Genomic DNA, 17,062 nt, shown 5'->3' on the forward strand with positions numbered 1-17,062 from the left:
TATAGAAATAAATGAGTATATCAGTTGAATAAGTAAATCTTCTCGAGGACGCCAAGGCGGTATCAAAGAACTTCGATGTGACAGCCCGTTTAAGCGCTCCACATATTATATACTACATATTATCGGTTATACCGGTTAATATACCAGTTATGACTGATTATATTCATAAAATACCCTCAGATTGATGATGTCTATCATCTGAATATTCTATTCCAAGTATATTCCTCCCCTTCAACACCTGATTCCTAAATAAATACCCCCTATTCCCGTCCCCATTACATAACTAACGAAAGCCCAAATTCTATAATGTCAGAACGGGGGGTGAAGAGTAAAAGTACGCTAATCTGATTTCTGTTTGTATTCATACACCGACCCCCTATATTCTTTGGGTAGAGAAGATACCTAGAAGTTACTTAGGTTGAACGTCGAGGAAGTGCTTATGATGCTGATACCTTATCAGCTGACTGCCTTATATAGTATTATGTAAGTCTTATAACAGAAACTTTTGAACTCGATCAACCTTGACCTTGGAAGTAACCTTGGATCCTTGGAAGTAGAATATATGTGAAAGGAGAAAAGCCTGCATGACGCGATATGCAGGTACATGCAAGGCAATCTGTCGCAATCTATTACAAACTAGAGTCTAGAGCTTGAAACCATGAGTAAGCTGGCAATAATGCGAAAATACTCAGGATCACTGTACAGGAAATATCAAGGGTGCCCAGGTGTTTGAGATTGGACTTGCATTTTATCACTGTGGATATTAGGTAGCTGTGCGCAAAGGCCGTGGAGAAAATGGCTGAGCTAGTTCCAGACTAGGCGCATTATGTAATATTGAGGATGTCACCTAAAAAAGGATTGCCTTTGTCTAAACTGGCAATTTCCGGGTAGACGCGTCTACGCTGATCTTCAACGCCAAATGCACAATATTCACGGGTTGACCCGATGTATCAAAATCAGGGATTGGTCTATTTCGAATATATCAAAAATACAGGTTGGAGTCTAATTGCAATGCATGAAACAGGGTCGCAAGGGGAAAAGATCAAAACGAAACATCGAGTCAAATAATCGTGGTTCAAATGTTTGCATGGAAAAAATGTTGTAGGGGGTGATGATATCGGAGAAAGACGGTCATATATAGTCGTAGTTTGCATGAAGATAGATGTCGCTGAGGATGGTGTCGGAGAAAAGACCTGAACAGGAAAATCAGGTCAGACATAGTCATAGTTTCGTGTGGTCGTAGTTTCGTGTGGACGTAGTTTCGTGTAGACATAGTTTCGTGTGGACATAGTTTCGTGTGGAAATAGTTTCGTGTGGACATAGTTTCGTGTGGACGCAGTTTCGTGTGGACGTAGTGTTCGTGAGGTTATCATGTAAACGTGAAGGATAAATAGTTCAAGTTCGTTTGTCGTGTTGGATTTCAGAGTGAAGCTCTGATGAAACCAGTGGTGTATCTGTGCTGTCGTCATAACTGCCAGAGGTCATCTTATCAAGTTTGTAATTCTTCATCATGAGACTCAGAGGAATCAATGGCAGCGTGACAAGGACAGCCAAAGTGAGAATCCGAGTCATAGTCTCGTGGTACGCGCGATTGATGGCAATGCGCGTGGGAGATCCCATAGGGTACTCCAGGGCAGTGGTAAGCTTGCCGAAGATTTCACCTGCCTGAGACTTGGTCTCGTCGGGCAGATATAGCAGAAGCTTCTTCGGAATAAGTTGCGACCAAATAGCCCCTGAGATGGCAGCACCAATGGCGCCGCCCATTTCCATTGAGGTCAAAAACATTGCGGTGGCTGCGGCAACTTCTTGAGGACGAGCTGACGCTTGAACACCCAGCTGGACGGGCACATTGACCAAGCCACCTCCACAGCCGATCATTATCTGTATGCCAAGCACCTGCGCGTATGAGGAGGTTTGTTGATTGTACACGAGCATCAGCGCCAGGCCAACAATGTAGACGACGCAGCCGACAGTCACAAAGATTCGATATCGGCCGGTGTATTTGATCAGAATTGATGCAATGAATGCGGCAATGGTCGAGGTAAATGAGAACGTCTGAGTGATGCGCCCAGCAGTGGCGACATCATAGTTCTGAACGACCTGGAGATAGGAGTAGAAATATGGCTGAACAGAGAAATAAAATGCCACTAGGAAGTTGATTAGCAATGATTTCTTGAGATGATCACATCAACATACTGAAGTACCAAAATGCCAGCGCACAGCCCGCGAGAGCAGTTCGCTGTTTGAGAAGGTGCAGGGAAAGCAAAGGCTTGGGTGCAAGTCTCTTGGAAGATTCGTATAGAGGTGTCACGATCAAGAAGAGGAAACCCGAGAATATCATCACAATGATACTCGGGGTTTTCCATCCATTCTTGGAGTGGGCTGCCAGAGTGAGCGGCACCAATATCAGAGTCACTGCAGCAGACAAAAGCGTAAGTCCTCCCACATCCAGGTCATACCAGGTCCGTCGGATGATGCGGAAAAGACTTCTCTTGCGTCTGGGCTTTGATGGCTTGATTAAACGAAGCCTCTGAGCCTTGCGCTGGTTGACAAGCAATGACAGTGCCAGGGGCAGAAATGCGGCAGGTAGAATGATGGTCCACATGCCATAGCCCCATCGCCATGAGCTCGTCCGGAGAACAGCTTCGGCAATGGTCGGTCCAAGCCACACAGTCACCAGAAATGGCAACTCTGGCAAGAGGGCCAGAAAAGCGCGATTTAGCAAATCACTACTATCGGCGATGAAGACCTGTTGCAGAATTTGCAAGCCTGTCGAGCCGGCCGAGTAGAAGATCTGCGCAGAGGCGTATGTTTGAACATTAGTGGAAGCAGCCATCTGTATATACCCCAGGATATATAAAAGAATACTGAGACAAAAGGCCTCAAACCGACCGAAAACATCGGCCACCTTGGCCATAGGAGGTTTAATGACAGCTGCATAACATTTAGTGGATCGACCGGTGGCTTGGTGTAACGCAACACAATCTTACCGTTGACTACATTCTGGACCACGAGAACAGTGGAAATCAATGAATGCTGGCTGAATGCACTTGTAGCATACGCCGACAACGACATAACAGTTTGTCCTTCTAGCGACGTGCAGAATGCCATTAGGAATATACTTTGCGTCAAGTTAGTTCGGCCAGCTTGTATATAGATAGGGGAAGTTCTGCAAGCCACACGAACCTGACATATGCCACAATCAAAGACCGCTTTGTCCAAGTCATATTGATCGCTTCGATTTTTCGAACTCCTTCCTGAGTATCCTCAGCAGTTGAGTCATCGCTCAGTTCCCCTTCACTATCGTCATCTCGTAACAGCTGATCGCGTTCCTGATCTATAGGATACCCAGCTTGTTCAGCATCCATAGTACCGTAAGATAGACCAGTGCGGCCTTTAAAAAGCGGCATCGCCGTGGGTCCGTCGGATGAATTAGTTGATGCTGTTAGAGACCTCTAAAAGGGTTTGTACATAGCACAACAAGACAGACGGCGAAAAAGTCATGAAATGAAACAAATGTTCATGCAGGAAAGAAAACAGTGGGCGTATCACGTAAAGGGGGATGAACCCTGACTCAGAATGTCCTCAGCTCTGGCCTCGGCACACCTACGGAGTAAAGAGGGGCAACTCAGATCCACTGCCAACTTTGCTAATCAATACTGCAGATTGAAAAAAGCAAATACAAGGGATCTGCCACATGTATGGACAGGGCTATGTGAGAAATGTGAGGGCCGCAATAATCGACCTAAATGCTGAAGGTGGGGGAAAGCGGGATAGAGATACAATCCGGAGTAGATCTAAGCCGTCTCTTCAAGTAAGAGAAAGAGGCGCTGACGAGATCTTCCTGATGGAGAGGTCTGCATGAGAGGGTGGACGGGACCCAGTGGAGTAAGCGGGATGTTAGACTAAATTGAGTCGATCGGAGATGGAGGCATTAAAGTAAATAAGCGGGTGACGCGGCAGCAATGATCCATAAATCTGTTGGGCAGAAAAATGACCACAAGTATAAGACATCAGATTGAACATTTCAGCGTTGCACCGGCGTCCAATGATTATATTCCAATTTCCAAAAAAACATGCAATGTTCCATGACCTTCTAAGAGTCCAAATATAGATATTATATTATTTATATAGTCAGGAGTTTACTACGTGTGACTTTTAAGTAGGACAATTGCACTACCCAAGGCACGTGGTTGGGAAACTTTAGGTTTACGCTCAATATGCTTTTTCGAGATTCCAATCTCTAAAATTGACCTCCAGATCTCCGCCTTCTTCAGATGGACGAGCTGCGTATACTCCAACCCAGCACTCCTTCACATTCTCTTCCTGGAACAACCAAGTCACTTCCCGAATAGGCGCCTTCTCCAGTCCATCCACAAGGTATATCCACAGGCTGCCATCCACTTCCTGTGCCATCTCCAGAGTAGCTGCTACACCATTGGAGGGAACAGGAAGTAAACTCCAGTCGGCCCAGCGGTCCTTGGAAACGACACTGATATGCGGCTTGCCGTGGGTGAGTTCGATACCCGCCTTCACCCACTTCTTGGACCCGTCCTCGTAATGGAGTACGATAACGAGACCGCCCTGGTCATACTGATGTTTCCAAGAGGCATTAAAGTCCACACGGACGCGTTTGAACGAATCCAACGGCACTGTCTGGTACAGTATGGGCGCATTAAAGCGAATTGTGGACGGGGGCTTGGCCCAGATGTCTGTGTTGGGACCAGTCTTCAACACGAACTCAAGAGGTGTGGCACCAGGGACCGACTGGTCAGAGTTGGCGATCTTGAAATGCGTCATGGACAATGGTAGGAGTAAAAGTCGGTAAAGAGTCGGGGTGGGGTATTCCGTACGTAAATGATAATGAGTGGAGACTTAACAAAGTGATGTACTCGAAGTATAACGTTTAAAGACTCACATTCGGCAGATGCAGACTATTTAAAAGTTCCAACTGCCAAAGGTACTAACCGGTCCTTACATACGTTTAAATTACACTTCATTACCGGCTCTCGTGTATCAAGGGCCCGATACCCAAATGGTCCAATTCTCCAATTCTCCAATTCTCCAAAATTCTACAACCTTTCTTCTTTTACTGAAAACTCCACCAAAAAAGCTAAAAAATAGTGGGGAAATCGAAGACCGGATCATTAAAGCCCTTGAATTCTCTATACTCAATCGAAACCTAATATCGCGGAAATTGCGCGAGAATTCGTGGACCCTTGCGACTGACTTCTTCGGCGCTAGCATGGTGGAGGAAAATTGTTATTTGAACGACGACCTAGAAGCTATAGGCTTAATTCTACACAGAAATTAGCTCTTTTTGAAAAAATCAACTATGTTGATAAGGTGGAAGTATTAATCAGTCGACAAATTGAAATCACAGCCAATTCGATACTTGAAGAGGCCCATTCAGACACACAAAACCACCATAAATCGGCAAACACTGGCTATAACGGTTCCTTGAACATCTCCCCAAATACTAACGTCGATGTTGACGAGCAATTGATATTGAAAGAAGTCTTGCTCTCAATAAATCTTTGACTAAGACGTTGTTTCAATACTATCCCTTGTCTGGCAACAGGTTGCACTCAGTAGCGCCTTGGCAAAATATAAATTACACGGCCTATCTAGATTATTACTAGTAGTAAAATGTCTATTTACATTCTTCTCGCCAAGGTGTTACCGTACAACATGGAAGTGACACCAACCTGGAAATGACACCAACCTGGAAATGACACCAACCTGGAAATGACACCAACCTGGAAGTGACACCAACCTGGAAATGACACCAACATGAAAATGACACCAACCTGGAAATTAAACCAGCATGGAAATGAGACCGTCATGTATATTCGAAAGTCAGACTGACTAATTAGCTTAACCCTGTTTTGGCGAGCAATCTTTGCAATACAATAAGCATTAACAATAGATATATCAAGAAGCCAATGCAAGATTGGCCACCAAGAGCGTAGAGTCTTCTTATAGCTTGCACGGAGCTGATTCGCCCGATCAAAAGATTTGCCCAAAGATGTCTATAATTCTGACGAAACTGGCCTCCAATTAGTGTCGGACGAGATCAATGGCTTATCATGAAGGAGCCAAAGAAGAACTATTCAATGGTTCTGTCATGAATCGCGTATCTATCACCTAGCTAAAGAATTACCGCGGGGATTTGATCAAACACAAGCTACTCGAGCAGCACATAACGCCCGAGATAAGACTTCTCGTCGCTATGCACGAATTACAGGCACCAGTACCTCCGATCAAGTCAAAAAAACGAAGCTAAAAGAGTATATACTCAGTGAGAAAGCTAATGAAGAGAAGAAATGGCGGAAGTGGAAGAAGGTATTGGTAGAGATCATGAAGCATGGAAGGCTCAAAAAATGTCGTGGGAGTTGATTTCTGTGGTTTTGTCTATAGTTTGGTCACTAATCCATACCTAGGTACCTTTCTTACAAACAGATTATATATTTACTAACTGTAGGTGGTTATATTGAAAGTTGGAAGAATTTGGAAAATTAATTCATCTGCTACGACCTGTAATCATATATGTTGCGTAATACAGGTTGTAAATTGTACTTTATGTAATGTAAGGCGTCTTAGTTAACGTGGATCACCATCTCGCGGGAAACACCAGCACCCGGGAAACTCAACCAAAATATTTACAAAAAAGCAATCCACCATTTTTAAATCACTACCATGCCTACAATTCGTCCTGAAAAAAAGGCAAAAACTGGTAGAGCAGTAGGGACGTACCTCATTAGCTATTAAATTCATTCAATATGGTCAATTTCCCTCTATTTTATCTGCTTCTAAAGCTTTCAATGTGCCTAAATCCACTTTATATGGTCGCATCTATGGTCGTCAACACCTGGTCACACGTCGCCAATAGAAGCATAATTTCACTGAGATTGAAGAGTAATCAATGAAAAGTTAGCTATCCTCTATGTATTCTAGAGGAGCAGCTCTTACCTATGCTATGTGTCGAAATATGGCCAATTTACTACTCCAATCACGAATTTCAACCACCACCAACACCTCTATTTCTATCGGTAAAAACTGGGTAACCAGGTTTATTGAGAGACATCCCGACCTTAAAACCCTTTGAGCACGTCGATATAACTACAAGGGAGCTCTCTTTGAGGATCCTGGTATAATTTTACCATGGTTTAAGCTTGTTGAGAATAGTATCGCGAAATATGGTATCCACTCTGATGATATTTTCAATTTTGATGAATCAGGTTTTGCGATAGGAGTAAATGGCTCTGAAGATTTTATTAACTCTGCTGAATACCATGGTCGGAGAGCAGCTTTACAGCAAGGAAACCACGAGTGGGTGACTGTGATCGAGACTATTAGAGCAAATGGAGATGCTCTTCCACCTTACCTGATTTTTGAAGGCAAAGTTTTTATGCATCGATGGTTTGATGAGCTGCCGGAGAAAGCTAATTGGAGCTTAAATAAGAGCTCTAATGGCTAGACTAGCTTTCCGATCGGTCTATATTGGCTTAAAAGGCATTTCATTCCTAATATAAGGAGTAGAAAGGGTCAATTTTGTCTTTTGATACTCGATGGCCATAACTCTCATTTACAACCTACTTTTAATGAGATATTTAAAGTAAATGATATTATTACTTTATTTATGCCTCCACATGTATCTCATCTTTTACAACCTCTTGATGTGGCCTGTTTTGGGCCTTTAAAGAGGGAATATGGAAAGGGTGTTGCGGAGCTAATGCGGCTCGGCATCAATTCTATTGAAAAAGATGATTTCCTCCCTCTCTCTAGAGATGCCCGGGATGTTGCTTTTAAAGCTAGCACTATAATTAGTAGCTTTAGAGCTGCTGGTTTAGTGTCTTCAAACCCATAAAATATACTTGATAAGCTGAATATTCAGCTTGAAAGTCTGCCTGACATTGAACTGAATCCTGAGCGCCCTCTATCTCCTGGCACCGACGACGACGATGATACAATTTGGAACATCAAAAGACTAGAGTAGTCTAAATCTCGCATCGATTCTGCTCTAGTATCTTCAAGCTCAATACCATCGCCTGTGAAGAGAGAGCTTACCAGAGCTTATGATATTACTACTCGGATGGTCCACAACCACATTGTTTTTTTAAATGATCGCTGCAGTCATTTAGAGCAGGCAAACAAAAAACAGATGAAAAAACGAGCTGCCAGTAAAAAACAGCTGGTTCATGAGGGCAGTTTACGGAGTCTAGAGGATATACCGAATCCTGGTGGTGTTGAGAATGTGGTTATTGATGGATATATATCTGGTATGGAAGCTGCTCAAAATGACCCTGTTAAGCCAGAATTACCAGTTTTAGCTCCTGTTCGACGTCAATTAACCTGTTCAGGTTGCGGGACTAAAGGGCATACCTATACTCGGTGTCAGAAACTTCTAGTTTAGTCTATATTATTATGTTTTTGTATCTAAAAGTGGAATTAAATTTGATGCGTTTTTTGACAATTTGGTGGGGTTTCCCGGGTGCTGGTGTTTCCCGGGAGATAGTGAATCACGTTACTTCCTGGGCGATGACGTAATTAACCGATTACCTGCGAATTGTGGGGAAAGCTTGGCAAGAGCCTCATTTTTATAGATATTGACAACTCAAGATGGAATGCAAGAAAGGTTGGATAAAATATTTAATTGCAAAGATTGAGGAAGGGAGACACCATGCTGGAAAAGCTGATGGGAAAATACCGGCTGTAACATTGGGGTGAAAATAACGGTGGGAAACAATTGATTCATGTTAAGCAAAATGCCATTATGGAAAGTGTCAACTAGGGATTTCAGCCATTGGAATGGTTGTTCATATGATTCGATTTGAAATAAATAGAAGCATAATTAATAAGTATTGAGAGTTTGAGGAGGACTATTTTCGGTCGATATATGTGCTTTGGGAATTAGATAAGAAGTGGAAGTTGTATTCGAGGTTGAATACAAAGTGGAAGTCTACCCAGTGATGTATTATTTTGTGCGATAAGAATGAGCGAGCCTGTTTAATGCCTTTAAAAGGTGCTTCTCACACCAACTATCTCTTCTTTCTTCATTCACCTCAATATTTTCTTCACCCACTTTCATCGATTCTATCCCCTTCACAGGACAAGTCATTTCATCGGTATCAACAAATCTCAAGATGTCTTACCAAAAGGCTTCTAAATTCAACAACTCCCCTTTCCAAACCTCCTCTCTCAGCTCGTCCTCCCCTGGTTCTTCCTCCGCTGGGCACTTTTCAATTCCAAATCCCTCCCCTCCCTCTACCTCCTCGTCCAGCCCGCCACCTGCTGGACGCACATCGTGGGATGGTCACCACCCCAGCTTCCAGGTAAGATGATATTCAATTCTGTTACTTCGGTCCTATAACTAACACTTGATGTCTCAGCCCAATGCATATGGTGTCCGGACCCGCAAGGCTGTGCGGACTTCTCGCTACGGCAAGAAGATGGTAAGTCATAATCCAAAAATGCTACTCAAGCTCGCTAGCCAACTTCTCATGTCTAGCCTACCACAACCAGTGGCAATATCAAGAGCCAAACACGTCCGGCTGCTCAAAAGGTATAATAATTTCCAAACCCTTTACTCGTGCTCTGTAACTAACTAGACTCCTACTCTTTAGGCGTCCACTGTCGCTGACCCTACCGACATGGGTCAGAACATGAAGCTAGCCGGTGCAGCCAACAACCTCACCCTAGCTAGCCTGAATACAGCGTCTGCGGCTGGTCAATTTCCCATTACTGTGGGCCATGAACTCTCATTTTTTGAAAAGGTCGAGTACATCCTTGCATCCGACGTGATGAAGGGTGTGAACGCGCCTCGACAAGGGTCCGCAGCTTTTGACCAGCTGGTAGAGAACTTCGTGGCACCGGCTGTTACTGCCGTCAAGCAGCGTCATTCCCTCACCATGGAGCAGAAGATTGGGCTCACCTACGAGCAGAAGGTGGATGAGATCCTGAAGGATCCCTTCATGCAGAGCCGCTACGCACCCAAGCGCGGCTCTGTAGCCTTCCAGAAGCTTGTGGATGATTTCCCCAAGCCCAAGCCCCAACACATGCTGCTCTCACTGGGGCAACCCAAGTTTGTTAGTGAGTGCGCCAAGGTGAGCGAGTTGCCCTCCCAGGCTTTAACTAAATCATTGCATGGCGATAGTCACCCGTTCATCCCCAAGATGGCTGGGCCTGGTGAGGGCAAGGGAAATCAACTTGCTGCCTCTGTCAGCTTTCAACATCTTTCTCGCATGGTGAATAACGACATCCACATGCCAAGTCAGAGTGACGACAGCAGCAAGGAGTTGGATGAGGTGGAGGGTAAGGTTTGGGTGAAGACAAAGGTCATCACTGCAGTTGAAGATGCACCGGCAGAACTTCAGCTGCCACTTGACGCTCCTGTGGCCAAGTACCGCGTCGAGGAACCCGAGGAGTGGGTTAACGCGCTCGATGTAATCGAGACGGTTAAGAACAGTAGACTCGGCTGCCCAATGGCCAAGTCGACACTCATGATGATCATCGCGACTGTTCTGCCCTTGTTGGTGACGCTTCTGGCGCCAATCATGGATATCAGCCTGTTCGATCTCTCGATCATCAAACTTTGGTTAGCAGTTGCTTTCTGTCTGCTTGTTGGCGTGGAGTCACTTGAGGAAGTGAACACGGGAAGGTACCAAGTTGCCACAGAGATTGATCGTCTGTTGGCAGGAGGTAACGTGGGTATGCTTGAGCTTTTTGCCAAGCTGACACTCTATATGAGTGTCATGCCCCTATTGGTGACAAGTCTAGCGTCACCGATGGATGTAAGCCTGTGATGTCTCCTCAGCGCTGGTACTTTACACGCAGTAGTTTTCTGCCTGCAGCAACCCGTGGAAGGGCTTGTGGAGGATGATATGACCACGCAAAACCATCCTGATATAGCGAACGCACCGGTGGCGGATCTACCGGTTGCTCAAAAACCTAAGGTGGACGGTGAAACCCCCGTCCAAGTGGCCAAGGAGCTTTACCGTTTTTTAGCAGGAGACGAAAAGTGTGAATTTAAGCCAGCGATGGCCAAGCCGGCAGTCTACTGGAACGCTCTGCCCTTATCAGTGGCGACACTGATGAATGTCAACCTCCACCGTCTCCTTGGCACTGCTGTCCTGCTAGTAGTAGCTTTCCTCCTACTAGCCAAGGCATTTCCGATTGTGGTGACAGCCACAGAATTGGATACCCCATTGGTGGGTGGAGTGGGAGTGCTTGTGCGTAACGCCAAGCGGGCTGTCAATTCGTTGACAGTCTTGCCCCTAGTAGTGAAAAAACTACTTGATGTCATCTCCCATATCCACTCAGTCACTACCACCATCTCCAGCATGGAAACTCGCACGATTCCTGACTCTGCAGAGCTGATCACACGTCATAGTGACCTTCCTTGGGAAGTTGCAGCCGACCTCTGCATGAAGGTGGTAGAGCTACATCGGCGTATCGAGGAGCTGGAAAGCAGACAGGGGTACTGCTAGGATGGTGGTTTGCGGGGCCTGTCATTCGGCGTTGGGGCGCTATGTGTTCTTTTTCTGTTATGATTCTCGCTATTTCTTTCCATTTATGCTCTTTTGTATGCTTTTCTTTTACTTTTATGTGTTGTTTTCTTAGATAGATAGGTAGTTCTCGATTAGCCGGGGGCATGGGTCATGCCAGTCATGCTATCAGCATGGTCCCAGTCTGTGATACCGCCCCCGGCGTCGTCTTGTCATCAACGCAGACCTTGATCGAGACCATTTGTTATATTCACGTACGCATAAACTTGCAACCGCTCCTCTTCGAGTCTCATTACTCTATTAATTCATTACGAGTTGAAATTTACCAGAGCATTGTGCTGAGAGAGTCGCCCTACGGGGTCTAGGCTAAGTCCTTACAGGGATTTCCCTCAAAATATTCAATGCTGGTGATGGTGAGGGAAGGCGAATTACTGCTTTCGCCAGTCGACAAGTTCTTCCTCGTGTGGTGAATACCGATATTCACATACTGAGCCATGGTGGCAGTACTGTTACCTTACGCGCAATATCTTTCTGCCTGTAGTAATCCGTGGAGGAACTTGAGGGTAATGCGATGCACATGGTCGGCCGCCCAAGGTATTATTTATAGCCGGATTGTCTAATATGACTAGCTTACCAGTTCCCGTTCAAATGAGTGTCGTTGCGAGGTTGTTACAGGGCTGTAACATCAGCCAGAAGCTGCGGAAGTATGCTGTGAGCCACTGTATCTATGTTAATGCTTTGACTAAATCACCATGGCCTTGTTTATTTGGCCCGAAGCAAGCCAGCCGGATGCGGTAGAAATGCGCTTTAATTGCAGGGACTGAGGTGGAATAAACTGCCGGCAGATGACACTCCGTAAGATGCTGTTTGCAAGTATCGCGCACGCTCTCGAGAATAACCTTTTTTACTACATCTATTCACTACGAGACCCAAGCCTAAAAATAGGACCAGTGCAGGACTGTGGTCGTGATGGAGGACGCCGTAGTGGTTGTGCCGCTTTTTAGATCACCCCCTCCATCACCTCATCTAGCCCGTCCTCCGTAGAACTCACTTTGACTGAACGACTCCATAAAGTCGTCTAAGCTTAGTTCCGCAACAGGTCCAGCTGTCGAGATACCCAGCTCCTAAAACAACCTTGGAAGGTGTTGAAGTTAGAGTCGCCTGGACGCGCATGGTGGGCTAGTCGTTTCCTAGCTTCCAGGTAAGATAATGTTCGGCTCAGTTACTCCAGCCCTACAAGTAACGCTTGATGTCTAGACTGCCACAACCAGTATGGGCAATGTTCAGTGCCAACGCCCTCTGGTCCAGAACGGCATTATACCTTGCTACTCCCCAACTCTATAAGCTCCCTGAGTATTATTGTCGATACCACTAGACCAAAGTGGGGCACGGGACTAATGAGAATGGTTACGATGCTGTTGGTCCGACATGAAGTGAATCTAGTGAGTTTTATCTATTTAGTTACAGCGAGGACAAGATTGAATAACACACCTCTTACAACTCGCAACGATACATTTACAAAGTAGATGCATATGCAACAGTAAGACGCGCCAGATATTCCGACAATTATCAATCCTTTTTGATATCTTTATCCCTCGACGGAAGATATAAACTTCGTCGCAAATGGCGGCGGCGTACACGTAATTAAACCACTCTGAGAAACCAAAGATATTGTATTGAGGTACAGCAGTGGATCAGCCAAAGCTCAATTTCTGATAAACATGATATGATAAATATGGCGCGACTGTCCTAGAGCTTTGGAAAGATCTTTGGTTAGCACAGAGGCATTGAAGATAAGCCCTTGATTATCCTAGCCACTAACTAGCCCTGGAGCAACATATCTTTTGTGCAGCCAAAATCACTAAACTCTACAGGATGATCCTGTCGTACCGTGAAAATAACTAAACGGTCAAAAACCAAATGGAAAAAGAAGCTTGAATCCAACGAATCCCTCAGAAGGTCAAGTCGCGTCGCGTTCTCAACATTCACACCAAAAAGGAAAATGTGCAATACATGGCCCCCAAATTTAGAACATCAGCTCCACATGAGCTACTAGCTCCACCTGGGCAGAATGTCGGAGTTGTTTACGACGTAAACCGCGGTGTCCGTGCAGTAAACAATTGATACCAAAATAGAACACGAACACGTGGGACTTGGCCAATAGTGGCATCACGACTTGATACTAAACAACCAAACAGTGATATTGGTATTTTGATTTACTTTTGATCCCAACCCAGTGTTTCATTCAATCAAAGAGCTTAGAAATATTGACGAATCCGAGTACTATGCTAAATTTCCAAATCTGAGCGATCTTCCTCAAGTGCTGACTGTGCCCGATGAGCTGGCAGTATGACTATGATCCTTGAAGGATGATTTATGGATCTACGGATCTACGGGTACTCTACGGAGTACTCCGTACCCCAGTGCCCTGTTGTGACTGTTGTGTAGATAGGGTCTATGCATATACCACCTAGATGTAGGCGGGTATTCCAAGATGAATATACAGCAGTCTTACGTCCGTACCATACCTAGGGAAGGGAATAGATTCGTCTATACTCCAGTACTGTGTACATAATGTGTTATGAAGGTCCTAACCAGTCACTAGTTAGATAAAATCCTGACAATTCCACGTGCATGATCTTCAGCCCTGAATCCACCATGGAAAAAAAATAAAATAAAAATAAAATAAAATCAAAGAAGTCTGAAGATCGCTAAATCCGACTAATCTTATGCAGCCCTCAAGTTTCATAATGGATCGAATATAACAACTCAAGATCAGCATATATTGTATAGTGTATGGCACAAGCGAAGCAAAGCGGGGATTACATGAATATTCCAAATTATACTCAGTAGAGCTCATCATCCGCGCGGGCCCCATATGCGTAAGCTCCGTGTGGGCGACTTAACTCGAACAGGAAAATGAGGACTGCGAACCTTCGTCCTTCCGTGAAGGAATGGCAACTGCCGACTTTTTTCAAACACGCTAGTCTAGTTTGTGCTGTCATCTTCTAGAAGATTGAAATGCTGAAAAAAAAGTCATTTCAAGAAATTTGACGAGTCCATGCTTTGACTCCTGCATAACTCTGTTCTCGTATAGTCTATTAGCCGAGTGAGACTTGGTATTTTCGTATAAGGGACTGTATTCGCTATAACGCATTTGCCGTTTCGCTTCTAGCTCTATAAAGAAACTTTTTCAAACACGAGACCTCGGGAAACAGACTTGGCTGTTTGTTCAGGAAATTTCCGTGACGTTCTATTCTGCATAAAAGAAGTTAAAATCCCAAAGTGGCGAGGGGCTCAGACCTTTATGGCCTGATTTGCGTAAGGATGTCGCGACAGTTACTAGCGGTGTAGTTTGTTGTAGTTGGTCTTTTGATTTGCGATCTTCGATTTGTGATCTTTGATTTGTGTTCATCTGTAGTAGTTATACTAGAATCGGTTTATACCCCAGGGGTATAATATTGTTTAATGATAGGTATGAATAGTGTAAAACAGGCCAGGTATACGAAAGCCTGCCATGAGTCCAAAAGATTGTTCCAGGTAGTCCTCCCAACCCAAAATCCATAAATCCAACAGAGGGATGAAAACAAAAACTCCAATGAGGTATCATGTAGAGAGCGCAAAAAAGGCAAGATAAACCTCCCATCATAAGTATAACCCAGTAAAAAAAAAAAAAAAAGAAACGAAATACTAAGAAAATCAATGCGACAGATGCGGTCTCAAGACTGTTTCTCGATCCTCCCTCATCCAGGGATACCACACATTGCCTGACTCAATGACTCCAAATTTAGGGGCCCCCGAGTCCTGCGGTAAAGAAGCACCCTCGCGCAAGAACTCGCCATCCCGCATGCGTCTCTGTTCTCTTAAAGTAGGACACTTCTTTTCCTTGATAAAGCGGTAGAACTTGCACTGAATACCCTGGAAGCCACGGCGCTGTCTGGAAGGAAACTGTCGATTGAAAGATTCGCGCACCTCCTTCCACTCCTGGCAAAGGTCGACGCGGTGGTACCAAATGAAGTACATCTCTTCTTCTTCGTATTTGGGACGGGGTGGACGGCGGCGGTCGGTGCCGTTGCTTTCACTGCTAGAGACTGAGTCGTAACGCTCTCGGGGGTGGTATGGGTCTGGTGAGGAGTGTGATGAGCCTGAGCGAGCATCCCCAGGACCGGATGGCCGATAAGAGAGGAACATGTGATGAGGTTGCTGATTGTTGCTGCTGCTGCTGCTGCTGCTGCTGCTATGGGTCGTGGCAGTTGAAGCGCCGGGGCTTGTATCGTGGTAGCCATGATATCTACCATACCCTGGCCAGTATTGATTTGGACTTGGAGGGTATCCTGGGGAATTTGGGATTGGGTGTGATGAAGAGTTGGACATGGTCGCGTGTTGTGAGTAGGGAGAGCCTGTTGATAGGTATTCTGACTCTTCTGTTGGTGGATTCAGGAGTGAATCGATTTTCATACGACTCTGCCGTACAGCTGGCTGGGTGTATTCCATCCTGGTAGACATATTTGAAGGCTTCTCTCGTTCGAGCTGTTGTGTTTTATATCGATCGATTGACGATTGATCTAGTATAGATCAAATTAAAGATTCTTCCCCAGCCCTAAAGTAGATGTATAGTAGGAATGGAGTAGAGGTAGTAAGTGTGGTATGGAGGGTAAATTTTTTATAGATCAAAATTAAATATTAGAAAATCATCTGGAGAATACGGGCTTAAATGAGAAGAAACACGCAGGGCTAACAGGTTGTTGGGTATTGGAATACCGATAGCCTGGTTCGGGCTCCTTTGGTTTTACATCGTATGTATCAATACAGAACTAATACGAGGATACGCATTTAGCAGGGGTGGATGATTCTCCACCCCCAGAGTAAACTAATATAGGGAAAGTGGTCGTTAGAATTGATCGGTAAATCGGAGAGGCCGTGACCGATAGATTTCATTTTGCCACATATAATGTCTCCATGAATAGGGGGGGGGGGGGGGGGGGGGGAAGGAACTCAAATCCATGGTTCACAGTGCTCTATTTGGATTAACTTGCTAGAAGCGAGAAGCTTCATTATCATTTCTATTAATTATCGGACTTCACACTCCTCCATTTCTTTCGTCCGAATACAAGCGATGAGTATCCACCTGGGCACTCGCCAAGGCGAAACATCCCAAATATAATTAAATCAATTTGTAAATCCTCTGAATCAGACAGCTTCATATTTCACACAGTACACGATTTTGGTAAGAAATAAATGTGGGGACGCGCTTGGGTATTCTTGGTCTATTGCTGTGGCAGTTGGAGTTAAAAAAAAATACAAGGATGTGCGTAGTATAAAATTAATAAAATTAATAAAAATCTAAAAATCTAAAAAAAAAGCGCGAACATAGAATAGACTAGAACTTAACCATTAGCCAATTTGAGTCGAGATTAAACATCTTCTTCTCTATCTACTTCGGTAATAGTATAATTAAGAACCCCGGATGTCTTCCGTGAAACGAGCTGACTCGCAACCTCTGCTTCTCCCCGGGGCCCCCTTAACGAAATAATCAAATCTTAGAAATCGGAAAA

At 44.8% G+C, this 17,062-nt stretch overlaps 6 protein-coding genes across 6 annotated transcripts; 2 read left to right on the top strand and 4 right to left on the bottom strand.

The window, feature by feature from the left end:
* Positions 1 to 1,395: 1,395 nt before the first annotated feature.
* On the bottom strand, positions 1,396 to 3,410 carry mirC (siderochrome-iron transporter MirC; the record flags this gene model as incomplete). The annotated part of the gene is made up of 4 exons (XM_057208831.1): positions 1,396 to 2,147; positions 2,197 to 2,934; positions 2,991 to 3,121; positions 3,187 to 3,410. 4 exons carry the CDS (start codon positions 3,408 to 3,410, stop codon positions 1,396 to 1,398), a joined length of 1,845 nt encoding a protein of 614 aa, XP_057062605.1.
* An 805-nt stretch (positions 3,411 to 4,215) lies between these two features.
* Positions 4,216 to 4,800, bottom strand: N7495_006181 (uncharacterized protein; the record flags this gene model as incomplete). The annotated part of the gene is made up of 1 exon (XM_057208832.1): positions 4,216 to 4,800. The coding sequence occupies one exon, from the start codon at positions 4,798 to 4,800 to the stop codon at positions 4,216 to 4,218; it is 585 nt and encodes a 194-aa protein (XP_057062606.1).
* A 235-nt stretch (positions 4,801 to 5,035) lies between these two features.
* On the top strand, positions 5,036 to 5,541 carry N7495_006182 (uncharacterized protein; the record flags this gene model as incomplete). Its single annotated transcript, XM_057208833.1, has 2 exons — positions 5,036 to 5,248; positions 5,308 to 5,541. The coding sequence occupies 2 exons, from the start codon at positions 5,036 to 5,038 to the stop codon at positions 5,539 to 5,541; spliced, it is 447 nt and encodes a 148-aa protein (XP_057062607.1).
* A 3,605-nt stretch (positions 5,542 to 9,146) lies between these two features.
* Positions 9,147 to 11,489, top strand: N7495_006183 (uncharacterized protein; the record flags this gene model as incomplete). The annotated part of the gene is made up of 5 exons (XM_057208834.1): positions 9,147 to 9,335; positions 9,393 to 9,455; positions 9,512 to 9,565; positions 9,627 to 10,793; positions 10,854 to 11,489. 5 exons carry the CDS (start codon positions 9,147 to 9,149, stop codon positions 11,487 to 11,489), a joined length of 2,109 nt encoding a protein of 702 aa, XP_057062608.1.
* Positions 11,490 to 11,722: 233 nt separating this feature from the next.
* On the bottom strand, positions 11,723 to 12,003 carry N7495_006184 (uncharacterized protein; the record flags this gene model as incomplete). The annotated part of the gene is made up of 2 exons (XM_057208835.1): positions 11,723 to 11,802; positions 11,886 to 12,003. 2 exons carry the CDS (start codon positions 12,001 to 12,003, stop codon positions 11,723 to 11,725), a joined length of 198 nt encoding a protein of 65 aa, XP_057062609.1.
* A 3,203-nt stretch (positions 12,004 to 15,206) lies between these two features.
* On the bottom strand, positions 15,207 to 16,013 carry N7495_006185 (uncharacterized protein; the record flags this gene model as incomplete). The annotated part of the gene is made up of 1 exon (XM_057208836.1): positions 15,207 to 16,013. One exon carries the CDS (start codon positions 16,011 to 16,013, stop codon positions 15,207 to 15,209), a length of 807 nt encoding a protein of 268 aa, XP_057062610.1.
* Between the last annotated feature and the right edge of the window lie 1,049 nt (positions 16,014 to 17,062).

The sequence above is a fragment of the Penicillium taxi genome (genome assembly GCF_028828555.1).
Source record: "Penicillium taxi strain IBT 34144 chromosome Unknown utg000004l_segment0_segment0, whole genome shotgun sequence".
Taxonomy (NCBI): domain Eukaryota; kingdom Fungi; phylum Ascomycota; class Eurotiomycetes; order Eurotiales; family Aspergillaceae; genus Penicillium; species Penicillium taxi.